At 54.0% G+C, this 25,886-nt stretch overlaps 1 protein-coding gene across 7 annotated transcripts in view; it reads left to right on the top strand.

Moving 5' to 3' along the window:
- SCN5A (sodium voltage-gated channel alpha subunit 5) overlaps positions 1-25,886 on the top strand; it is a gene marked incomplete at both ends in the record, with an annotated part of 86,174 nt that overhangs the window by 9,803 nt on the left and 50,485 nt on the right. For 5 of the 7 annotated variants that reach the window (XM_079712487.1, XM_079712485.1, XM_079712486.1 and 2 more), the window contains 11 exons: positions 479-559; positions 1,877-2,005; positions 8,754-8,845; positions 12,318-12,548; positions 13,912-13,975; positions 15,367-15,508; positions 16,011-16,208; positions 17,208-17,387; positions 18,016-18,387; positions 23,577-23,709; positions 24,636-24,871. In XM_079712487.1, the coding sequence (XP_079568613.1) occupies positions 479-559; positions 1,877-2,005; positions 8,754-8,845; positions 12,318-12,548; positions 13,912-13,975; positions 15,367-15,508; positions 16,011-16,208; positions 17,208-17,387; positions 18,016-18,387; positions 23,577-23,709; positions 24,636-24,871 (1,858 nt within the window). Of the gene's footprint in view, positions 1-478; positions 560-1,876; positions 2,006-8,753; positions 8,846-8,979; positions 9,072-12,317; positions 12,549-13,911; positions 13,976-15,366; positions 15,509-16,010; positions 16,209-17,207; positions 17,388-18,015; positions 18,388-23,576; positions 23,710-24,635; positions 24,872-25,886 lie in introns of all 7 variants that reach the window. The other 2 variants (XM_079712483.1, XM_079712481.1) reach the window with 1 other exon arrangement.

Genomic DNA, 25,886 nt, shown 5'->3' with positions numbered 1-25,886 from the left:
GCTCAAAGGTCAGCGTGGGCTGCTCCCATAGAAGTGGAGGAGGGAACTCAGGGCCCTGCCACTGTGGCTTTCCTCTCCCTGAAACAGTGGCCCCTGAGGAGCTGTTTATAAACACCCATCTCCCTCTAATGTGGCCAAGGACAGGGCTCCCACTAGGCCATGGGTAAAAACCTCTGAGTTCTGGGGGCCGGCCCCTCCTCCCTTCTCTCCAGGATGGGCCCTACAAGGGACTCTGCTGTTGGAATTCAGGTGTCTGGTCCCTGTTGGGGGCTGTGGAACAGGGCAGGTGTCCAGCCTCAGTGGGGAGGAGTTAGCAAGGACTGGGCAGAGCCCCGGTGTGTCTCCTGAGAGCCGCTGTCTCGTTGATCTGGCAGCCCTGGCCTGACGGTGCCGACACCTGGGGCAGGACCCCCTGGCGGTGGCAGCCCGTCTGGCCCCCTGCAGGAGGCTTTCCTTGACCCTGCGCCATGTTCTTCAGCATGCTCATCATGTGTACCATCCTGACCAACTGCGTGTTCATGGCCCAGCACGACCCTCCACCCTGGACCAAATATGTCGAGTGAGTATCTTCAGGGCCTCTCCAGCCAGCCCCTCCCACCCTGCCTTTTCCATTCCAGACTCTTGGCCTCAAAGTTACCCCAGCAGAGGCCCAGGGACTCACCCACCTGGTGGGGGGGGGTGGTCCTTGCCCTAGCCCTTCCCTCTTCACTGCTTCCAGTCCTGCCAAATTCATGCTTTGAGCTATGTCCTCAGGAGAGGAAGCTCTCCAGGTTGGCAAAGTGAAGGTTTCTCCCTGACCCACCCTAAAGAGGACTGATGGTATTGCAGAAGACTCTGAGACAATACTACTAATAATTGATTGAGTACTTAGTGCATGCCAGACACTATCCTGGAACAATAAGCATCATGTAACCCTCATGACAACCCAATAGGGCAGGTACAGACACTATGCCCATTTGACAGATGAGAGACAGAACTGGAGAAGTGACCACCCCAGACCTTGCAGCTAGGGGGTGTGGCTGCCGGGAAAAGGCCCAGAACTATTCCGACCTCAACACCACACTCTGCTGCCTCTTTTCCCTAAGCCCTGCTTCCTATAACCATTTGCACAGTTTTAGAAAACTGTGCCTGGTTCTTTCTTCCCAAATGAACGTACCTGACCCATAGATTCTAAGTGGAACCCAACAGGCCCTGTTTTTAGGGGGCCAACGAAATGTAGGGGACAGCCTCTCTTACCTAAGTGGCTTGCCTGGTGGTGCTCCTTGTTCACACAGGACCCAGCAGCACGGTTGGTGCTGGGGTCTGCATCCAGCTGCTAAGACCTGGAGACAAGCATGGCTGTGGCCCTGTGGGCCGCAGTCCCAGCATCTGAATATTTGGGATTGCTCAGCTGGCTCCGGACACAGAGAACAGCAACCTCCCAGCCTCAAGTGTTAGAACATCAAACCCCCTTTCCAAGCCCAAGGTAGACAGCGGTACCCACCTACCTGTAGGTGGTTGAGGATCCACAAACAAGAGCGAGGGGCCAGGACTCTGAGTGTCCTAACTGTCCCACAGTGGCCACCGTATGCCTGTGTACCTGGACCCCCAGGGCTGGGGTGAGGAGATACATGGAGGGTCTTCTTACATCAAGACAACCGAGAGACAGAAGATGGAGGGTTCACATGGGCATGCACAACGCTGAGTAAACGGGAAGATGCATAAGTTGACCAGGTGTTTGGAACGAAGCTCCGGCCCCCGACTCCAGCTCTGCCATGGGGGCTTTGCAGGGAGCCTAGTCTGAGAGCCCTCGAGAGGGAAGCTGCGTAGGGCTCCTGCCAACCTGGCCTGCGGGCTTCACCCTCCCTGAGAAAGCCCACCGGTCTCTCCTCCCCAGGTACACCTTCACTGCCATCTACACCTTTGAGTGTCTGGTCAAAATTCTGGCTCGAGGCTTCTGCCTGCATGCGTTCACCTTCCTTAGGGACCCGTGGAACTGGCTGGACTTCAGTGTGATCGTCATGGCGTAAGTACCTTGCCCCTGTGCTGTGCGGGGTGTGACCACACTGACAGGCGCGGGCGCCACTCCTGGCCCCAGGCTGCCCAGCCCTCTCTGCCTCCCTGCAGAGGCAACATCAGCTCTGCAGGAGGAAGACGGCCTGGAGGCCCTCGGCTCACCCTGGTGGGGAGAGACGGGTTCAGAGTAGCTCAGGCGGCCATGCTGGTTAGGACCCTGGCTCATATGTGGCTCCGTGGCAGCCCTTTGCTCAAGGGACTCCATTAAGATTCTGGTTTAGCATCCTCTGCCGTTTCTGTCAAGGGAAACCAATGTTACAACCTGAAATCTCTGGACCACTATGAACAGTGACCTGGATTCCAAGGTGATTTAAACTGCAGGAAAGAGAGCAAAGGAGCTGGAGAAGTGGCTGGGCATCCCCAGGAGCTTATGCCAGGTGCCCCAGCATGGCTGCAGTCTCCACTCAGAGAGTCAATAACTGGCACATTGTGAGACGCCTGGTCACTCACATGATCCAGTGGGTCCTCACACCAGCCAGAGGGGTCACCTGGATGGGGGTTCCTTACTCCCATTTTACAGATGAGAAAACTGATGCCAGGGACACAGTAAGCAAATGTGACCCCAGGCCTGCTGCCATGCCAGCTGAGGCCCCACTTCCTTGCCAGGGAAGGGACCCTTGCTTAGGGGTTGTGTTGAGGCATGCCACTCTGGATGTCTCAGGCAACGGATGCTGGTTTCTGGTGGGGATGAGTGATTAAGGCAGGCCTCCCATGCAGGAGTCATGGTCAGGGGCTCAGCCATCAAACCCTTTGTGAAAGCCTGATGTGTGTGGAAAACCCAGTGTGTGCAGGGCTGGGTGCCGCACCTTGGCAAGAGCAGAGCTGATGAGGGTTATACTCCCTACCCTTATAGAGCCTCAGTTTCCCCACTGGTAAAAGGTCGGTGTTGAGCTGGGTGGTATCAGAGGTTCAGTTCAACTGCCACTTTCTAGGATTCTCAGATTCACTGAACCCACCTGTTCATGACAAAGTCTTTATTTACCCTTGTATGTGAGCGGCTCTGAGCTCATCCATGCAGTGGAGGAGAGAGGAGAAGAGGGAAACTGGACCCTGCTGATGGGGTGCTCTCTGCCTGGTGGTCAGAACATGCATCAGAACCCCTGTTTCTAGGCACACTGCTTGTGAGCTGACTCCAGCCTGCCATTTTACAGGTGGGGAAACTGAGGCTCAGAGAGAGGCTAACACTTGCCATGAATCCAATGTAGATTTAGGCCTGGGCAGAGCTAAGTGAACAAGGGAAAGAGTAGTGGGGTGTGGGGGACAGATTGTACAGCCTTACAGGCCATGATAAAAGCCAAGTGTGATGGGAGCCAATGGGGGTTAAAAGCAGGGAGGGACGTGGTCTGATTTACATTCTAGGAAGATCACCCTGGCTGCTCTGTGGACAGGACTCTGTGGAGGGATAAGGGCGGAAGTGATGGAGCAGCTCAGAGGCTATTTTCGTAGCCAGGAGAGAGGATTGTGTCTAGGACCAGGGTCCCAGTGGAGAAGGTGAGAGACATGGTCAGATTCTAAGTATATTTGAAGGTAGGCCTGACAGGAGACCTCAGGGTGGCTATTGGCTTGAGCAGCTGGGTGGCTGGTGCGACCATTCGTTGGCCTGGAAAACAGAGGGAGGAGAAGAATCAAACATCCGGTCTGGAATGTATTAGGTATGAAAGCATCCAGGGTAAGATATCGAGTCAGCAACTGGATCTTCCAACCTGGAATTCAGGAAAGAGGTCCACTCAGAGGTATAAATTTAGAAGCTGTCGGGATACAGATGGTATTTAAAGCCAGGAGACCGGATGAGATCATCTGGGAGTGTCGCCAGGGAAGGGAAGCCGCCTGGGGACTGTACCCTGGGACGCTCTAACATCCTGAAGTCACAAAAAAGGAGGATGGAGCGAAGAAACTGGAGGGAACTGCCAGGGAGGGCTGAGGAAAACCAGGAGAGAGCAGTATCCTGAAAACCAACGGGGGAATGTGACTCGACTTGAAAGAAACCACAAGGAGGCTGAGGAAGGTGAGAACCAAGACGGACCGCTGAAGTCAACAACATAAAAATGGTTGATGATTTTGACCTTGACAAGATGGCTTCCAGGGGAGTGGGGGACACATGGCTGATTAGAGAAGGCTTGAGGGAGGGTGGGAAGAGGGCGCGGCGGGGGGGAGGCAAATGTACCCATCTGCTTTGTGGGGTTTGCTCTAAAATAGGACCCAAAGTAGGGTGGTGGCCAGAGGGGAGGATGGGTGAAGGGAGGACCTTTAAAGAAGGGAGGCATCGTTGCAAGTTGATGGGAACAATCCACTAGAGAGGGGAAGTTGGTGATGGAGGAAAGGGGACAATTGCAGGAGCAAAGCCCTTGAGCTGGCCCGAGGGGTAGGAATCCAGGGTCTGGGTGAAGTGCTGGCCATAAGAGCAGGGAAGGCAGAATTTCAAGTGGCAGTGGAGGTAGATTGATAGAGCCGATAGTGAGAGAAGGAATTTCTCTTCTGATTGCTTCTGTTTTCTCAGTGGTAAGAAGCAGGATCATCAGCTGAGAACACAGAGTTGGGAGGCAAGTCTGATGTGTGAGGACGGAGGGAGCATTCTCTGTCAGAGCCAGGGGCTTGCACTCATGGGAATGGAGTAAGATGGCTAAGGCGGGCCCAGGCTCCAAGGTGCCCTACAGCGGGGGTGGGGGTGGGGTGGGCAGTGATCCATTGGCCCCTGAGGGCCGGAAGTCACAGGAAGGGGCTTCAAGAGGATAGAGCATCTGCCTGAGCCTTTCCTACCTTCCCATCCTGGAGCCTCAGCAGAACTGTGTCATGGCAGCAACGCTCCCAGAACCCGGGCCCCTTGTCTGATGGCAGGAGCCAGGCTTTGACTTGTCATCAGCCCATGACTCTGAGAGATGCTCTGAGTCCTCCCCATCCAGCCCTTAGCCAGTCCTCCTGTCCTGTCTCATGCCAGTCAATCCTCGTGGAATCCCGCAGAAAACCTCTCCCTCCACTGGGAATCGCAGAGCAGGAGTGCCTTCCTCACCAAGCCCTCCTGCCTTCACTCTGGACCAGAAAAAGCAGAACGGGGCCTCAGAGGCCACGAGACTATTTCCAGGTTTCCGAGCGTCTCACAGAAATGGTCCACTAACTTCCCCTGGGGCTGCCTTGGCCCATTGGCATGTCAGGTTTGTGCTCTGGGCTGGATTGGCCTGGCACTTTGATTGACAGTGCTCCTGCCTTATGAAAACAATGAATTACTGCCATGGTAATGCTGTGAAAAGTGTTCTGCTATAGCCAAAATGATTCAATAATGAGGGGCTCTTAGAATCATCAGAGGAGTCTTAAGTGGCAACAAAGTTCTATTCAATGAAACTCCCCATCCCACCCTCCGTTTTACAGATGGAGAAACTGAGGCTCATAGAGAGCCTACCACTTGCCTAAAACTGTAGAATGAATCAGCAGCAATGCTGGGGTTCAAACCAAGTCTCCTAACCCGTAACCTTGAGAAGCACCCCTATTCTGATGTTTCTGGCTAGGCTTCCACCTGATCCCCAACCCCACCCACTGTAGAATTGTGGAGGGTTGGAGGGGGTGCCGGGAAGCCTGCCAGGCTCCACTTGCAATCCCGCAGCCAGAGCTCTTCCTGTTGCCCCCTTTGAGCTGGGCATTACCTGCTAGTTAGCGCAGCCTCCCACCTTCTGGGGTTGTTATGGAAACCAAACATGGAGGGGAAGGGAGGGAGAGCAGAGAGGAAAGGGTGGCAATCACAGCAGTAGCTAACGTGCTGTGCTGCCTGTACCTCTGCCTAGCAGCCCAGGAGGGGCCGTCTGCCTGGAATGGGAGGGCTGCACAGCAAGATAGGGGCAGAGCAGGAAGAAGGCCAGGGTCTGCCTTCCTCATGGTTCCTCAGCCTCCAAAAGGCTCCCTCCTGCGCTGGGGCTGGTGTGATGGGGTGGAATTCTCACCCACCGTCGGCTGCTTTTTCTGTGTCGGGGCCCACGATCCACCCCCGCAGCTGTCTGCCCCTGCCCAGCTGCTTGGCCACAGCAGAAAGAGTAGAATGGCTTGGAGGAGCGTTTTGCCAGCTTGGCAGGAGCAGAGCTCCACCCGGACCTGGGCCACTGCTGAAGCTGGCCCTTTGCTAAATACAGGGTCTCTCCTGCCTTGCCATTCTCTGGGACCCCAAGAGAGGCTTTGGCAGGGGTCTAGGGCCCCAAAATGGGAAGTAGCCAGGCACTAGGTTCTGGGTCAAGTAAAAGAGGCAGCAGCCCCCGTGTCACAGACATGGTCACAGACACACCTTGTCCTCACTCTGCTCTGTGCCCCGCCGTCAAGTCTTCTTCCTCCTCAGTATTGCTCTCCCACGTGTGACCTGACTTCACCCACACTCAACCACTGGCTCCACCCTGTTCTCAGCCACACAGCTGGCCTTGAAGGCTGCCGGAAGCACATACCTTGGGGTCTCAGCTTTCTTATGCCCAGCAGGAATTGAGCAAAGGGCAAGCACTGTCAGCACTGGGGGCCCTGAGGGGGTGGGGAAGGCAGGGTCTACACTGGGACAGGTGAAGACAGGCTAAATCCAAGCAGGAGATGGGCAGGGCTTCACTGGAGACACGAGGGGACAGGCAGGGTCTGGAAGGGACAAGAGGCTGAAGCAGGGACGGTTGGTTCCCTCTCCATTTGACACAGTTCTCTGCCCATTCCCTGTAACCAGAAGAGACAGCCTTGAAGCCAGTGTCCTGAACAAGAAAACTTTGTCCCAGGCCACACCCATTGGAATAGCAGCAGAAAATGGATCCAGAGCCATCCACAGGCTGGAACTGTGGCTTCCATGTAACAGCGACATCGGCAATGGTCCAGGTTCAACCTGGCAGTCCCCTGGCCACACCATGTCTGGACAGAGAGTCCAAGCCTGAGAGGAGAGTGTGGGACAGAGGCCTGAGGGTCAGAGCCCTCACAGAAAGTAGAATAGCCATCAAAAGTTGAGAGGGAGCTTCGACTAAATCAATAGATGTATATGGGCCAGAACAAGGGAGGTGACTTCTACGCCCCCCGGAGCACAGGGCTGCATCCGACTGTTGCACCCAAAAAAGATTTGCAAGCTGCAGTGAGTCCAGCAGAAGGAGTGGAAACCACACCATGGAAAGGATCTGGTGTAGACAGAAGGAAAGCTCTGCTGAGAATGAGTCTCCTGACTTCCCAGCTCTGAAGGGATGTGGAGAGAAAGAAGGGAGCAGGCCTCGTCCATGGGGCCTCATAAAGATGGAATAGCCCCATGGGCGGATGGAGAGGAAGCTGGTGTCAGCCCAGGGTCAGAGCTGGACCCGGCTGACCTGAGGACATTGAGTCCCTTGGCACAGCCTGCCAAGTCCCTCCCTGCAGACCCCAGAGCTTGAAGGCAGATTCAGAAACTCTGAGCCGAGTGGAAGGTCCTGGAGGTCCACAATGATAGGCAGAGTGAGTCTGTCAGCACTGTCAGCCCACCCTCGACCCTCACCCAGTGTCCCTGGACTGACGTCACTCAGACACCGGCTCGGACACAGTTGGTTAAACATCAGACATCCTGAGTCTGCTGTTCTTTGTCAAACCTTTGGTTAAATCTCAGACACCCTGGATATGAAACCTTTGGTTAAATATCACAAGTCACTTGCCACTGTCCCAACAGCCCTGGTCACTTACTATCCATCCATCTCTCAGACATCCTGGTCATGTGACCCACCCACGCATGTCTTCACGCTCTGCTTGGGCGGGTCCCTGCCAGCCAGAGACCGACTCCTTCCTCCTGTGATTGTGGAAGCTATGGATGGACGATTGTCCAAGTTGCAGGCGGGAGCCCCACGGCCACTCAACCCTGCTGAGCACCACTCGGGCCCAAGCGGGACACACACCGAGGAGGGCTGCTTGCCTCCCGAGGTCACTACTCCTGTGGAGACCCAGGGCCATCGTGAGGAGACACCAAGACTGGGGTGGACTCATGGGAGAGGGGCTGGCACATCCCTAGGACCCCTCAACCTGCTTTTTTCTTTTCTTGTGTTGGCCGTTGCCTGTGAGTAGTTAAGAGCTAAATATTTGGGCAACCTCCCATCTCATCTTCCAAAGCATCATTTTGGGAACTCTTCTCCCTTTGAGTACTCAAGTCACCTCCACCTCCTGACTTCAGGGACTCCTGAGCCACGCCTTGTGCAGAGATTTGTGGTTGGAAGGAGGGAGTGGGATGCCCTCAGACACCCAGCCATGCCTCCACAGCGGTCTCAGCTAGACTTCAGGGTCCCACGGATCAGAGCTGCCAGGCACGAGCTGGTGACACTGCAGAAGACATAGAGCAAAACCAGGACCAGAAACCCGCTTGCTTCCTATATCACCTGGCCTGAGCCTCCTGGAAAATGGAGTTTTCCTCTTTGCTGTGTCCCCAGTCTCAGACCCCACCATGTGGCTTCGTGTCCTAGTTCCCAAGTGGCATGGAGAACGTGGCAGAGTCGTTGCCTCGTGACGCTGTTTATTCACAGGACCATCACCGAGAGAGCCGCCTGGGAGCTTGCTCTGTGGACATCCTTAAGGCACCCTCGCTGAGGTTCCCCGTGGCAGGAGGGATGAGATCAGGAAGAAAACTTAGGGGAGGCCCCGGGTCATGCACAGCCCTCCCCGTGGGAGGGGGAGAAGGGAGAGGGCTGGTCGGGGAGGGCGGGCTGAGGTGCCGCTTTGTAATTCCCAATAACTGTGATTTGATTCTACAGGTATGTATCAGAAAATATAAAACTAGGCAATTTGTCGGCTCTTCGAACTTTCAGAGTCCTGAGAGCTCTAAAAACTATTTCAGTTATCCCAGGTAAGATGCCCAGGTTTGCCTCCCAGATCTCAGCTACAAGTGACTCTCTCTCCGTCTCCCCCACCCCCCTCCTCTGACTGTGTGTCCTACTGGCGTGTTGTCACTGTCTTGTGTGTGAATTTCCCTTGTTACAGATACACCACTGAATTTGTGGACCTGGGCAATGTCTCAGCTTTACGTACCTTCCGAGTCCTCCGGGCCCTGAAAACTATATCAGTCATTTCAGGTGAAAATCAGGTTAAACGCCAAGGCTGGAGGGACATGCTTGGGCCTTTCCAGCTACCTGGGAGCCAAGGTGACCCTCGGGAAGGCCCCTTCAAATGTGCCTGTCCCCAGAATACCTCTCCCAGAGCTTGGGTATGGGGGCTGTCTTCAGTGGACACGGCTGTCCCCTCCATGCCTCAGAATGGGCTTCGGACTGCCCACCCCAGCAAAGCCCACCACCATAGACCCCCGGGGGCACAGAGTACTCCATGGCAGGTCCTGGATTGAACCCAAATTCTTCCCAAGGTAGTGATTTATTTCCCAAACTGAACTCAACTCTTGGAATAGCTGAAAGCTTGTATGTGAGTTGCTTCAGCCTGAAGCATCATCCTCCGATAAGGAAACTAAAAGTACTGTTGGTGAGGGAAACCACACCCAGAGTAAAAAAGGATAGCTCAGGCATGGCCTTTCATGGCTGAGTGCCCATTTCCTGCCTTGAGCCCCCTTTGGTGATACACACACAGCCGATACCGCAGCCCCATTCTGTGAAACGGAGAGTACTCTGTGGACAGGTGTCACCGGTCCTTGGCGTTTAACAGCCTTTGCTGCATGTGCGGTAGAGGTTTAGCAAACCGTGCATGGTAGCCTCGGGAAGAAATTCTCCTTGACGCATGTTGGCAATTGTCCCCGGGAAACCTTCTGAGGCCCAGACGACCTCTCTAGAAAGCCAGTCCACCCCATCCATCTAGGAAAGCTCTCAAAGACTTATAATGATTTCAGAGCCCAGAGGCCCCTTCCAGAAACTTTTCTAAGTGCATCCCCACTCAGAGCTGGAGAAGGCATTTCTTTTAAGAAGGCAGCTGGAAACAGGTTGCATGTCACCGATCTGGAGAGATGTCAGAGCTGGTGAGCCAGATGGTTGTAACCACTCCTGACTTGGAAAGCTCAGGGGTCCTGGGCCCTTGGCCTGCATTTGCTATTGCTGCCCCCAGGGAGGCAGGGACCCTGCTGTGAGCTCCCTGAAGGAGCTCAGACTCCCCCGGTGGGGCTAATTATCTAATAAGAGGAGCCCCCACTTATGCTGATTTCACACTGAGCCTCAATACTCCTCCTGGCTCTGAACCCACCACGGGGTGAGCACAGGAGCCACTTGCCCGCACGCTCCCCGCACGTGGCCCAGACCTCTGCTAAGAGTCCGTAGCGAGTGGGGCACTCTGTTCCCATCCCCATGGAGCCCCCCCAACGTTGTGACAGGCGTCATTGGCCAGGGTCAGTCCTCTAGGGCCCTGGGGACTTCATAGCACACACCTGGCAAGGATAGATGAGCACACTGACCACGACAATTAAGAAAAATCATCTTCCAGTTTGTTTTATTTTTAAAAAATAAGGCTGACAAAGGAAAATATTTCTCAGTCCGGGGAGTCCCACTGGATCTCTTCAAAGCTGCCAGCAACCCAGTGAGGCAGCACACAGCAGCTCCTGAAAGCGGTCATTAGGAAAATGCTGTGGTCAGCATTACCGACGTCTCCCTTGAGTACGGGTTCCCTGAGCTGAGGCTTAATAGCCGTGGCCCTCTCCAGACCTCAGTCTCCTTTCCTTTAAAATGGGAATGAATCGGAATGGTTAGTTTCCAAGGGCTCTTCGCCCAGCCTGTTAGAACTTCAGTGGAGGGAGAATTTCCCACTTGATCCCCCGGGACCCATCTCTTCCTGGGTCTTCTCAGAAAGAATCCCTTTACTTGGTTGGAATCCTTCTTGCCGGAAGTGGAAGTGGACTCTCATCAATGTGAGAAATGGTTAAAGGAATGGGTCACCAACTGATTGTCCCCAAGGACACTATCTCCACAGACCAGGAGGTGCTTTTCAGAGCCTTGAACTGAGTGATTCAGGCCACAGATACTTTGGAGGCAGAGTTTAATTTGGGTATGTGGGCTGCTGCCCACGGCCCCTCACTTTGCCCCCACCATGCCCCACACTATGGGTGGGTCTCCAAGTGTGGCGAGGAGAACCAGATGCCCACCGAGGGTCCTAGAAGCTCTGCTAGAGATGAAGCATAGTTCTGGACTACAGAGGGCTCGTGAACCCCGCCACCACCATCACCACCTCCACCACTCTGGGCCCAGACCCCTGCAAGGTCCACGCAGTGCCCAGGCAGTTGCCAACATCTGCCAGGATGATTTCACAGAGAACGCGGAGTGCCTCCGAGCCCTGGGCAGGCAGCAGCGTTGGCGGTACTGTGGGGAGGACTTCCTCTCCCCTCTCCTGTGTTTGCCCATCGCTGCCTCCTTGTCTCTGAGTCATGGGCACAGCAGCTGCGGGCACAGCTGCACAGGTGCTCCTAACACATTAACCGGCTGGACGATGGACGGATGGAGCTTAATCTGAGATCTGGCCGCTTTGATGGGGGGGACGGGTGGGGAGGAGGGATGGGAGGTGAGTCCCTGCTGCTGGCAGAGATGCCCCCTCGCTCCCAATGCTCTGCTCGAACTTGTGAACTTGCTGTAGGACCGCAGCCAAGTGTCAGACCAAAGGCGTCTACACTTGCTTTTCTGTGCGGCACTGGCTTCTGCAGGGATCTGGGCCGTGCAACTAACAGATCACGGCCTCTTAACTTTGGGGGGTGGGATGGACGGGGATGGGTCCCAGGGGGACAGGGCAGAGGAGGAAAATACAAAACAGGTACCCCTGTGCCTTTCCCAAAAGTGGGGCCTGAGCCAGAGCAGGCCCCTTAGGACGTCACCCACCATGGCCTTAGCCAGACCCCCCCGCCAACCTCCCCAGTGCACACACCACATTCCCCTACCAAGAATGGCTGTGTCTCTCCCCATCTCAGGATCAAGGCCAAGGCTGTCCATTGCCCTGGAGGGGGCCTGGCCCTCTGTCTCCTTTCCAGGAACTACATTTAAAGGGACAGGCCTGGCATAACTTGGGACCATCCAGAGGGTGATGGGCTTTGAGTGTTTTCTCCCACAAGGAAACAGCATTTTCCATACTTATTTCATTTATTTGGCTATGGAGAGCAAAGAGAACTAGGCCCCTCTGAAAATACACAGCCAGACTGGACTCCTGCCCCAGGGGGATCAGGACAGACTCTCAGCAGCAGAGGAAAGGGAGGTTTTGGTCTGAAAAGCCCAGGAGAGGCCTCCTTCCCCTGCCCCCACCTCATGATCACCCCCCAAGCCCGGCACCCCTCAGGCCCGGCCCCTGTCCACTGGAGCGGGGAGCACGGGTGCCATGGGTGACTCTGAGCTCCTCCTCGCCTCCCCCAGGCCTGAAGACCATCGTGGGGGCCCTGATCCAGTCTGTGAAGAAGCTGGCTGATGTGATGGTCCTCACGGTCTTCTGCCTCAGCGTCTTTGCCCTCATCGGCCTGCAGCTCTTCATGGGCAACCTGAGGCACAAGTGCGTTCGCAACTTCACGGTGCTCAGTGGCACCAACGGCTCCGTGGAAGCCGACGGCCTGGTCTGGGAATCGCTGGACCTCTACCTCAACGACCCAGGTGCTGACTGGCTCTGTGGCCCAGGCAGGGCTTTGTGGGGCCACCAGGGCCGAGCATCTCCCACACAGGCCTCCTTCTGAAGATGTCCAAGCCCTACCTGCTCCCCCAGAGACCCGGCTGCGTGTCAGGGATCCCAGCCCCAGCCCTTTGGGGCTCTGGGAGAGAGGACAGGAGAGGAGCAGACTCGGCACCTGTCCTCCTGAGTTCTCAGGCTAGATGGGGAGATAACACTTGAAGAATGGGAAGGATGGAGAGGTAGATAGGAGAACGGCAGCTACAACATTTGAAGGGTCAGGAATGGTGAGGAGACCAGGCTGCCAGCAGGGAGAGGGGTTTCGCTTGGGAAAGGGTTGGGGGACGGAGCTGGGGTAGTTTGTGAGGCTTCAGAGTAGAGGCCCCATTTGCTTGGCATGGGCTTTGTCACTTGACTTCAGTGATCCTTGTCAGGATGTTAAGTCCATACCCATGCACCCCAGGACAAGCTCGATGATTGTACAAACCCATATGAGCCCCTCGAGTTGTTTCACTGCCCCATGGGTTACACTTCCACCCTCCGGGCTGATGACCAGCACCTCTCTTGACTAGAGCCATCAGTCTAGACCAAAGGTAGATGCTGGTACAAAGCCAGATTCCAGGCCACAAGGACCCCGAGGGCCGTTCTGAAGTTAAGGCCTCTAACATACACCAGCAGTCCACTTTGGGAAAAAGAAATAGATGGAAACTCAATGAGTAAATTTGCTTGTGATTCAGTGTGGCCACGTAGCAGCTGTTCTAAAACGTATGTGTACACCAAAGTCACCTGGAAGGCTCTGGAAAACACAGACTGCTGGGCCCCACCCCACGAGTTTCTGAGTCAGTAGCTCTGGGAAGTTACCTTTCTAACCAGTTCCCAGTTGATGCTTGATGCTGCTGGTCTGGGGACCACACTTGGAGAACTGACACCTAAGGCTAAGGTAGATAGTGGGGAGTGATGGGGACTGATGGATGGTCACAGAGTGGAGGCGACAGGACTGATGTCCTATGTCTCATCTGGTCCAGCCCCAGCCATGTCTGAACAAACCCCTGCCTCCTGTTCAGGGCCTCTCTTGACCCAGGTTGGCCCCCTGAGTGGGGCAGGGTCCGGAAGCTCCCTATGGGGATTTCCTGAGTGCACCTGGAGACACTGGCAGCTGAACGTCAGAGGAGGAGCCAGAGGAAGCCCAGGGTATCAGCCAGAGTTGTCTCAGACCTGGTCAGGCAGAGGGCAGAGGAACGGACAGAAGACCCCCAGCAGTGTCTACCTCCCCAAAGCCCAGGGTACAGTTTGGAACCCCCGGGAGTCTGGGCCACACATGCCTCTCACCATTGGATGCTTCTCTTCCAGAAAACTACTTGCTCAAGAATGGCACCTCTGATGTGTTACTGTGTGGGAACAGCTCTGACGCTGGGTATGTAGCACCCACCCCCCCAGTGCCACCTCACCCAGCTGGGGGAGTCTCCTCCCAGTGCTTTATCAGCTGACTGTGCTTTCAGTTTATGCCCTTGACCCCAGGGACAGCAAGACCTTTCCCTGCCTCCCTTCCCTGCCAGGCCCATGGCAGCTGCCCCCCACCTCCACAGGGAGACCGCTGGGAAGGGGTGAAGAAAGAGATGGGGGTTCGGCTTTTCAGGGAAGGCAAACAGAGCCTTGAAGATGGGACTTGACTTGGGGGGCAGCCCAGGAAACCCTGCAGGGCCCCACACTAGCCCAACCCTGGCTCCATTCCCTTCTCAAAGCCCCCCAGGGCGGCACCCACCCCCTCCTGTCTTCACTTCCTTCCTCCTCATCCATCCATCAGGTCAAGAGTGAGTATGGCCTCCCCCGGCAGCCTAGACTCTCCTCCAGGGCAAGCAGGGCCTGGACCTGCAGCCTGGGTGTGGTACCCAGAGATGACCAGTAGCCACGTGCAGCTTCCAGGGCCCTGTGCACACCAGCACCTGGGTCAGTGTGACTGTGCCATAGGTTGTTATGGGGAGGGTCACACAGGCTCACCTAAGGGAGGTGCTCTTCGGGGCTGTAGTCCCGCATCTCTGAATATGTAGATCTTCCCTTCCCAGACCTCAGGGTCTGGGGGAGCAAGGGGGCAGAGGTCATCTTCACTGGGGCCCCTTCTGGGTCAAGGTCATAAATCCCAAGTTGCCCAGCCTGGCTGTGTCAGGGGTTCAAAATGGCCACAGAGCCCTTCCTGTCTCTGAAGAAAAAGTCTTAATTTCTTAATTTAGGAGATTAGCAAGGCACAGAGGCCCCTTGGCTGCATCCTACTACTTGCCAAGTTCCCCTTGCCCCCATCCTCTCTCTCACACACTCACTCCACTCGTGGCTCCAGACCAGTGCTCCCTCTTTGGGAGAGAGGCTGTCCCCTCCAGACATGGCCGGGCCCCAGCCCATCCACCCTAGAATCATCCCACAGCCCCATGGCCGCCTGACCTTTGCCTTGGGCTCCATCCTGTTCACCTCAGCCTCATGCTCCCCCTGTGTGTCTGCACTGTGCCCAACTCCCCTGGGGTAGGCAGGCAGGGAAGAAACCTGAGCCAGGCCCTTGGCACTTCCTCTGGGAGGGGAGAGGCAATGCAGACAGCAGCTGGGATGGTGTGTCACGTGGGCAGAGGGAGCTGGATTTAGGCCTAGCAGCATACAGATGGGTAGAGAAAAGAGGATGACTGTGTCCCGGGTGGGAGGCACAGCATGGAAAGTCACGGCGGCAGGACCCCGCAGTGTGGCAGTAGGTTTGTGGAGCTAGCGTCTCAGGGGCAGAGGACCCCTCACAGCATAGGACAAAGTCAGTGTGTCTGGCCGTAGGACATGTCCCGAGGGCTACAGGTGCCTGAAGGCAGGCGAGAACCCTGACTACGGCTACACCAGCTTCGACTCCTTCGCCTGGGCCTTCCTTGCGCTCTTCCGACTGATGACGCAGGACTGCTGGGAGCGCCTCTACCAGCAGGTACGTGGGTGCATGGGGCCAGCAGAGAGCTGCCAGGAATGGGCTCAGTGTCTAGCACCAGGGCCCAGGCTGCACAAATGACTAGTCACAAGCGCCCCAGCAGCTTCCCCACTGGTCAGAAGAGAGGAGGCACAGGGGACGTTTGAGGGATGGGGACTCAGCAAGCAAAGAAACTTTCCTTTTGCTGGTGACCAAGTACCCAGCCCTCTATACAGGATACTCCACGCTCTGTTAGTGGAACACTGGTCCACCCTATGTGACACTTCCTGTGTCAACGGAAACGTTCTGCCTCCTTCCATGGGTAGGGTACTGCCCGCTGTGTGCAGGTCACTGTCTTCTGTAGATTAGGACACTTCCCTCTATAGGTGGGACATGCTCTACCCCATCTCCAGGCTGTGACCATTTGAACCCCTGGCACAGCCAGGCTGGGCAACTTGGGATTTATGACCTTGACCCAGAAGGGGCCCCAGTGAAGATGACCTCCGCCCCCTTGCTCCCCCAGACCCTGAGGTCTGCAGGGAAGATCTACATGATCTTCTTCATGCTTGTCATCTTCCTGGGCTCCTTCTACCTGGTGAACTTGATCCTGGCTGTGGTTGCCATGGCCTACGAGGAGCAAAACCAAGCCACCATTGCTGAGACAGAGGAGAAGGAAAAGCGACTCCAGGAAGCCATGGAGATGCTCAAGAAAGAGCATGAGGTGGGTGAGCAGTGTGGCCAAGGAGCCTCTAGAACAAGCCTTCACCTGATTGTGGATGCCTATAAGTGTGGCACCTGCTGGGTAAAAGCTGGTGGCTGTAAGTGATGCATGCTGGGTAAAGCTGGTGCCTGCTGGGTAAAGCAAGTGTCTGGTGGGTGTAGGTATTTCCTGTGAATGTGGTGTCTGCTGGGTAAAAATTTGTTACCTGCTGGGTAAAGACAAGATCCTGTTCATGGGGAGGTGCCTGCTAGGTAAAAGTGGTGCCTGCTGAGTAAAGGTGGGTCCTGTGAGTATGGTGCCTGCTGAGGAACGCTCTTCCCTATGACCTTGGTGTCTTCTGGGTGATGGTGGTGCCAGGTGGGTAAAGGCGGTAGCTTCTGGCTAAAGGTGGTTGCCATGAGCCTCGTGCATGCTGGGTAGAAGAGAACCATGTGTCCGTAGACATAGTTTATCCTAGTCAAGGGATACCTTCTGATGGGGTAGTGAGGAAGATCCAAGGTTGGAGGCCTGAACAGGCTCAGCAAATGAGCACTGGCGATGCTGCCACGGCTGTCCCCACAGTTCCACACCCGGAGGCTGACTGCAGAGCAAACTTTTTAGAAGCTAGGCCAAGGACATCCACTTCCTTCTCACTGCTCCATGCCACATCCTGCAGCACCCATTTTGGCCAGCCGAACCTTCTCGAAGATCCCCTGCCCTCTATTTCTGTCACTACCTCGGCTCATCAACACCCCCTCTCCCGCCTGCCCCAACACTCCACTCTTCCAAGAACTGCCCACTCAAGCCACTACTCTCTTCATCCCTGGATCTGGATCTTTCTCAAAACATCCTGGGTCTGTCTGAGCTCACCTCTCCATGATGTACTCGTTTGGGGGTGTGTGGGAAAGTCCACTTAACTGTTGGGGAAAACAGAGGTGCTGAGAGTTGCCTGGCCTACCTTGGCCTGAGGTTGCATCACGTCTCAATGACCAAGACATCCCTTCTTCCACCGTTTTTCAGGCCCTCACCATCAGGGGTGTGGACACCGTGTCCCGCAGCTCCTTGGAGATGTCCCCTTTGGCCACAGTAGTCTCCCACGAGAGAAGGAGCAAGCAGAGAAAACGAATGTCTTCAGGGCCGGAGGAGTGTGGGGATGACAGGTTCCCCAAGTCCGACTCGGAGGATGGTCCCCGAGCAGTGGTAATCCCCGGCCGTGGCTCTGGCCCTTTCAGGGTGGATCCGGCATCAAAAGGCCATCGTGCTAGTCCCCTGGTGCTGTCACAGCCCCCGCGGTTGCTCCCCAAGGAGAATATTCCTTGAGTCCCCTCCCAGCCCCTCCTGTTTCCCATGGTCACTCTTAGAGTGAAGGAGCCCTGGGCAGAGGGATAGGGTACATTTGGGTGTTAGGATATCCCCAACCTCAGCTAAGTCCCCAGCATTGGGGCTGGGACTGAGGGACTCCCCATGGTGTGGATTGGTAGGAGCTCAAGGACGTGCCCAAATGAGTGAGGGACATGACTGATTGCCCCAGCCCCTGCTCAGGCCAGGCCTGTCTGCATGGGCCTTCCTGCCCCCTTCTCCCCCAGATAAGCTTCAATCTTAAAGCCCCAGAGGCACAGGCTTCAGGTGAGCAGAGATCCCAGAAGATGCAGGATTGCCTCTAACGCTGCACCCCTCTCTGAGCACCCCCGGCTCAGCCCATCCAGTTCCTATGTGGCCGACAAAAGCCCTCAATGCTCCAAGCTGAGCTGGGGCCAAAGCCACAAGTGAGAAGCTGGGAGCACGGGAAGAGCCGTCTTGGTCCTGTCCCCTCTCTGTGTGCCCTCAGAATCATCTCAGCATCACCCATGGCCTCAGCAGGACCTCCTTGAAGCCACGCTCCAGCCATGGAAGCATTTTCACCTTCCGCCGACGGGACATGGGTTCTGAGACAGATTTTGCAGATGATGAAAACAGCACAGCCGGGGACAGTGAGAGCCACCGCACATCACTGCTGGTGCCTTGGCCCCTGCGCCGGCCTAGTGCCCAGGGACAACCCAGTCCCGGAACCTCAACTCCAAGCCACGTCCTCCATGGCAAAAGGAACAGCACTGTGGACTGCAACGGGGTGGTCTCCTTGCTGGGGGCAGGCAACCCTGAGGCCACTTCCCCAGGGAGCCGCCTCGTCCGCCCTATGATGCTGGAGCGCCCCCTGGACACGGTGAGTCCGCCCCGCCATGCAGCGCCAGGCAGGTCCCATCTCCCAGACTGGTCACCAGAGCCAGGTCTAAAAATACTTACCAAGTATTTACTGAGTGCCTATTGTGTACTGAGCTCTGGGGGTGAATAAGCCTACCAAAAAATCTCTGCTTCCTAGAGCTTCCAGACAGACAAAAGTTAAAGAAAGAAGAAAAATGTGTATGTATCCATATATGGTATGTAATGATGATAAACAGGATGACAGTTAAATATTTAGCAGCTAGTAAGGCATGGGCACTGAGACACTGTGGTGGCACAGGACCAGTGCCCTAGAGGTCTTGTGTGTGCCAGGTGTGAGCCCTGGAGAGTTGCAGATCATGGACAATCTGGAGAAAGGCCAGAGTGGCAAGGGAACACTTCTGAGCTTCTGGGCAACAGTTATTCATCAAGTTCAAAATATTTTGGCACTTTACAAACTGATAAATGTAAAGTAATATTAGCCCAAGCTCTAAGTACTGTGGGAGGACAAAAGTGGGGAAGAGGGAAAGGGAAACCCCCTTATTGCAAGGCATTTAAACAATGACCTGAAGGAGGCAAGGAGCGGGGGAACCAGGTGAGGGGTGGTATAGCAGAGGGGTTAGCACCCAGATTCTGGAGACAGATGGGGCTTGCTTACCAGCTGGATGGCTGTGAGCAAGTTATTTTATATCTCTGTGCCTCAGGTCTCTTGTCTGTAAAATGGATTTAAAATACCCACCTCAGGGACTTCCCTGGTGGTCCAGTGGTTAAGACTCCACACTGCCACTGCAGAGGGCACAGGTTTGATCCCTGCTAAGGGAACTAAGATCCTGCATGCCACGCAGTGCAGCCAAAAAATAAAATAAAATAGTAAAATAAAATAAAATACCCACATCAGGATCAAAGCCAGGATGAATGGGCTAATATGCGTAAAGCAATCAGGACACACACGAGTACGTTGATGTGGTGATAATGTTGTAGTAACATACTGTCATTGCATCATCTGCGGGAAACATATTCCAGGCCTAAGGAACAGCAAGTGCAAAGGCCCTGAGGCAGAAGCATGCCTAGTGTATTGGAGGAAATGCCACGAGGGCAGTGTGGCTGGAAACCAGGGAGTAAAGGAGAGGGGAGTTGGAGCAATTGTCAGAAAGGTGACGGGAAGGGAGGGCCAGATCATGAGAAGCCAGTCAGAGCTTTGATCACTCAGTCAGCCTATCCTATGACAGGCTGATGTCTGCCCAACCAGTCACCGGGTGCCCTTGCTGACCCCTGCCCCCAACATAGGGCTCAGAGCAGCCCACCCAGGAAAAGGGCAAATGTGGGTCTCAGACCCCGAGGCCTGCAGGAGGTGGAGAAGGGCAGACCTTCTGAGGAAGCAGGACAGGACAGGGAAACCTGATCAGGAAGGTAGAGGCAGACTGAAGAGGGGGCTCACAGCCAGATGGCCTGTTTTGCTCCAGCTCAGACACTTGCTCTAGCTGTGGGACTTTGCACAGGCAATTAATCTCTCTCTGCCTCAATTTCCTCATCTGTTAAGTGGAAATAAAAATAATATCCACATCAGAAGGTGGTAGTGAGGACTAAAAGTGTTAATACCTGTCTGGTGCTTAGACCAGTACTTGCCTCATGTTCAATAATAATTATTATTATCTATGATTGTTATTATTGAGCAGGACAGAAGGAGTGAAGACTTGGGGCCCTCGTGCTCCTCTGGAGCAGGGAGTCAAGGAGAGGGTCCTGGGAACGCACTGGGGGCAGACCATAGCTTCTGGGTGGGTCTGGGGACCCACCTGGCCATTACCTGGAGGGCGGGGGTCTGACTTCCCAAGAACACAGATTCCCGGTTGCTGCAGGTCCAGCCCTGGAGCCTCAGCCTTGTGGAACCAGGTCAGCAGCTGGAGCGCTAATAGAATTCCCTAATCTCATTAGGGAGAAAATCATCTCATTGTACTGCACATGTCGGGAGGAATCCAAGTTCAAACACTTCAGTACCGGGAACTCTGAGTTCACCCATTCTCACTTCTGTGGGGCCCATTTATAACCTTAAAGGGATTAGCAGGCCAAGGGGGTTATCTGCAAAGTTAAAGGAATTAGTGGACCAAGATGGAGACGTTGAAAAGTTAAAGAGATTAGCAGGCTGTAGACCCCTGGGGATGCCTTGCCTGCTTCAACTGAGCCCCTTGTGACACCTCTGCCCAGTTCTAGTCTGAAAACAAAGCACAGTGTCGGGCACATAGTGGTTTCTTCATCAACACAGGAGGGGCCAGGCCCAACAGACAGCTCACTTTAATTTGGGGCAGAGGCTGAAGGTTTACTTTGCCTGCTGCCTGTATGTGTGCCTGGCCCAAAGGCAGAGGGAGTGGGGGAGGCACCTTGAACAGATTCTTCTCCCTCCTACCCACCCCCTCCCTGCCCCCGTCATCTTAGGGACAGAACTAGAACTTAACCCAAGCCCCTGAGTGCCAAGTATTTATCCATTTAGCCCATATCTATCCAGTGCCAGCCCTCTGCCTAGAGTGCCAGTGTTTAAGGCTCCAAGGATATAACAGTGAACAGAACAGACAAGAACTCTGACCTCATGGAGTTGGCATCGTAGGCAGGAAGACAGAGAGTAAACTGATCAATATTTCTAGGGACCAGTAAGGGTCATGTGATAGAAAGGTGCTACGGGGAGGGCTGGGAATGGGGGCTATTAGTTAGAATATGCAGGGAAGTCCTTTATGTGGAGGTGACGTTAAAATTGACTAACAGGTGATTTTAGGGAGCCAGCCACGAAGATGTGGAAAAATAGTGTTTTAGGCAGAAGGGACAGAAAGTGTAAAGGCACTGAAGAGGAAGAAGCTCAACATGTTTAAGGGATAAGAGGGCCAGGCAGGGCCGGGTGTGGTGGAAACAGAAAGGGATATAAAATGAGTTTGAGGAGTTAGGATTTAGCCTATGCAGGGCCTTGTAAGCTATAGAAAAGTTTGGATTTACTCTGAGTAAGATGGGGGGGAGTTGTTGATCAGAGGATTATCATGATCTGATTTACTTTTTTTTTTTCTTTTTTTGCGTGCCTCTTCCGTTGCGGAGCACAGGCTCCGGACGCGCAGGCTCAGCAGCCATGGCTCACGGGCCCAGCCGCTCCGTGGCATGTGGGATCTTCCCAGACCGGGGCATGAACCCGTGTCCCCTGCATCAGCAGGCGGACTCTCAACCACTGCGCCACCAGGGAAGCCCCTGATTTACTTTTTAAGGAAATCCCTTTCAGCTGGGTAGACAATAGAGGGGAGAGAAGAGGCCAGTTAGGAGGCTGTTGTAGTAGTTTTGGGAAAGAGATGATGACAGCTTGCACTTGGACAGTGTATCAGTCAGCTATTTCCACAATATTGCTGTGTAACAAACTACCCCCAAAGTCAATGGTTAACAACAAGCCTTTATTCTCACGCTCACTTCTCTGCAAGTTGACCATGGTTTGGCTGGTCTAGGTTGACCTTGGCTGGGCAGCTCTGCCTCGGACTGCACATGGCCTGGCTCCATACTATAGGTTAGGCTCAGGGCTGCTCCCCTTGTCTTCGTCCCGGGCTGAAAGTGTGGCAGCTACTTGGGGAAGCTCTTTTCCTGGAGGATTACTGGAGCACAAGAGCAAAGCAAATGGCACAAGCACATTCAAAGCTTCTGTTCACATCATGTCCACTAACATTCCCTTGGCCAAAGCAAGTGTGCCACCAATAAGACAGGAAATTTTGCTTCAGTCACAGTGGGAGAGGAAAGGGTAAATATTTGTTGAATGATAACCCAAACTATCACAGATGGTAAAGGAGAGAAGTTGAGAGAATTTAATACATGCTTGTGAGTTAAGCTGGGCAGATTTGTAGTTGCATTGGACCTAGGGTACTACTGTTCCACCAGCTACCTCAGCTTTCTCAGGTGCCTCTGCTTGAATACTTCAATGACTGGGAGCTCACTCCCTTCCTAGGCAACACTTTAGGGCAGTCCTACCAATTGCAAAAGCTGACCTGAACTTGAGCCCAGATCATTTTGTTACCCACCCCGGGCCCTGGCTCTGCCACCCTGCATTGTCTAGGCCCATCTTCCCTCTAACAGATTATAAAGCCTCGCTCTTGCACGCTGAACAGCGCAGTGCCTTCATCAGCCCCAGCTTGGGCTCACGGACTGTGGTCTTGCATGGCCATGCTGACATGAAGTCTTTGCGGGCCCCTCTTGGTTCTGTGGGGGGCTCTGAAGTAAGCCTAGGGAATGTCTGCTGCCACCCCCTTCATTTGGACACACCCCATCTCCATTTGTAGGCCTGGTTCTTTTACTTACAAAAAAGGTGCAAGCACGTTGAAAACAAATCCAACAGTGCAGAAGTAAAAGTCCTTGCCCTTCCCACACAATCCCATTCCCGGGATGTAGCCACTTTAACAATTTAGTGTGTTATCTTCCAGATCTTTTTCTTGTTTTCTCATCAAACTGTTTGTCTTGGAAGTGCTCCCATGGGAACATATGTGTAACAGCCTCGTTCTCCTTATTGTCAGAGTCAGAGTCCAGAGTCGGACTGTATCCATAGTTGATTTTAATATTCTTCCTATTGATCAGTTGTTTTGTTTTTATGGTATTAGAAACAACGCTGCAGTGAACATTGTTGCATACATATTTTTGGTGCACGTGTATAATTATTTATGAAATTTGATTACTAGACAAGGAACTGCAGAGCCAATTTAAAATTTTCTTGGTAGATATAGCCAAACTGTCTCCACAAAAGCTCCCACCGGCTATGTCTGAGCATTGTGCTTTCTGCTTCCATTAATGTCACCTTAGAGCATGGTGGATTTTTTTTTTTTCAGCTTTTTTTGACTCTGGGGAGCTTGGGGTCAATTAAGACTCCCAGATTGTTTTTGCATGTACTAATGTATATTTCAGCATCTGGTTAAAAGAACCTGGTACATGTCATTTCCTGTCCACACTCAGGAATCACCACTAATGAGAGATGGTGAAGAAAAAAAAAGAATGAAGGAGATAACGATTGGCGAGAGGGGAATTATTAGCTGGGAGGGAGTTGGGAGCAAAGAAGCCCAGCGCCCAGTGTCCCATCAAGACCCCCATGCTGGCCCCCTGTGACCTCTCCAACCTGAGTCTGGCGCAGCTGCCCCAGATCCAGGCAGACCCCCGTCCCCAGGCTGACGCATATCTCCCGGTTACACCCAGACCACACCGTCGGAGGAGCCAGGCAGGCCTCAGATGCTGACCCCCCAGGCTCCGTGTGTGGATGGCTTCGAGGAGCCAGGAGAGCGGCGGCGAGCCCTCAGTGCAGTCAGCGTCCTCACCAGTGTACTGGAAGGTCAGCCCTGGTGTCATCCAAATACTCCCCGCTTCTAGTCTGAGCACCCTCACAGTTAGCCAGCCCTGAGCCAAGTTCACCCCAGCTGCTTTGCCTGCCTTGGACATCCGCACAGCTGTCCCAGACTTTCCAGTCTCTGTGGCCTGTCCTGGGTGTCTTTTCGTCTGTTCCATCTTGTTTTGTCCTGGGCATCCTCAGGAGCCATGTCTGTGTTTCTTCCAAGCATCCCCACAGCTGTCCTGGCCTGTCCTAGGTGCTCATTGGTCTCATCCTATCCTCTCCCAAGCATCCCCATGTCTGCTGGGACCATCCCATCCCAAGCATGCCTGTTCTAGCTTATCCCAGCCATCCCCATATCTACCCCAGGTTATTCCAAGCCTCCCACATCTGTCCAAGCCTGTCCCACTTTAGGCAACCTCACACCCAATCCATCCTGAACTTGGCACCCCCCTGATTTGTCCTCTCCTGTCCAATATGACTTCTGTCACAGGCATCCCACCCCCGCATCTGTCCTGACATGTCCCAGATATCCACATCTGTTCCTACCTGTTGGGTCCTGAGTGTCCTTATATCTGAACTTGCCTGTCTCAGATGTTGTCTCAGCCTATACCTCCCCTGAGTGTCCCCAGATCTATGTGAGAGTGTTGTCTCAAGAGAGCCCACATCTGTCCTAATCTATCTTGTCCCAGTTTTCCCCACATCCATCCTGGTTTTCTGTCCCTGTGGCCCTCTTCTCCCGTATTCCCAGAGTAAGGAGCCAGGACATAGGCCACTCTTTCCCTTAGTCTTCCCTGCCCCTCTTTCTGTCCCCCTGTCATCTCCTGGGTAGGTCATCCATCTTTTCTGGAATACCACGAGTTATATAAGAGTCGGTCAACAAAAACAAACCAGCTCACTGGCTCTCTGCCCCGCCCCCTCCCACCCAGAGTTGGAGTCTCACCGCAAGTATCCGCCATGCTGGAATCGCTTTGCCCAGCGCTACCTGATCTGGGAGTGTTGTCCACTGTGGATGTCCATCAAGCAGAGAGTGAAGTTCATGGTCATGGACCCATTCGCTGACCTCACCATCACCATGTGCATCGTGATTAACACACTCTTCATGGCACTGGAGCATTACAACATGACAACTGAATTTGAGGAGATGCTGCAGGTCGGAAACCTGGTAAGGGCTGCTGGCAGCTGACTCTCAAATGGGCATCGTGTTGTGAAGGGCTCTTGGCCAGCTGGCACAGCCTTCGTGGGTAAGGGAGAAGTGACTCAGAACACGAAAAGATCTTCTGAAGATAGGAGTCATTGTGGAAGACCTTGTGGAAGGAGCCTCAGGATCAGCTTTTGTGAGAGATGTGATTGGGAGTGAGGGGTTGGGGATAAAGATGCCCAAAAGCTAGAAAACAAAAGTGAGTTGAGTGTGAGCCTGAAATGTGTGGGGACATGATGTGTGGCAGTTAGTAATGGAGGAGGAGAGTGTATGCAAAAAGAGGCAGTTCTCTTAGGGAAAGGATGGATGGATGGCTGGATGGAGAGAAGGAGGAAGGGAAGGATAGAGAGATGGATGGAGTGAGTAAATCAGGCAGAGCCGGATTTGAATTCTGACTCAGCTCTTACTATGTGACCTCAAGCAAATTACTTAGTTTCGGTAATTGGCACAGTAAGTATCTGTTGAATTTAATAAATGTAAAATTAGTATGACAATATCAACTTCATAGGAAGCTAAATATGCTTGGCTCAGAGTTTGATAAACAATAAGCACTCAAAATAAATGATAGCTGTGGTGATTATCTTTGTTGTTGTTATTAAGGAGACTGTCCCTGGAAGTCAGAATGTCTGGGTTCTAATTCTGATTTTTTTCTTCTTGACACCAAATCAAGTCCTAGCTCTTCACTCTGAAGATGGAAAACTGAGGCCAGAGAGGTGACATAGTGATGGCATAGCTGGGCATGTAGCTATTACCTCCTGACTCTGGGGGACAGGTTCCTACTGGCTCTGTCCAGGTAAACAAAGTGTCAACCCTTCTGCAGAAGATCCTAGAGCAAGGCTGCAGAGAGCCCACTGGCCTCTGAAAGGAGCTCCTGGGATCATCACTGAGGTTGAGTGGGGGGAGGGGGTCATTCAGTCCAAGCTCTCTCCTCTTGCAGACCCAGCCCTGTCTTGGTCCCAGCTGCACAGGTGGCCCCCAC

Source organism: Hyperoodon ampullatus (genome assembly GCF_949752795.1).
Source record: "Hyperoodon ampullatus genome assembly, chromosome: 10".
NCBI classification, from domain to species: Eukaryota; Metazoa; Chordata; class Mammalia; order Artiodactyla; family Ziphiidae; genus Hyperoodon; species Hyperoodon ampullatus.
Note: the sequence above shows the minus strand (reverse complement) of the source record. Positions and strands in the feature narration are given on the sequence as shown.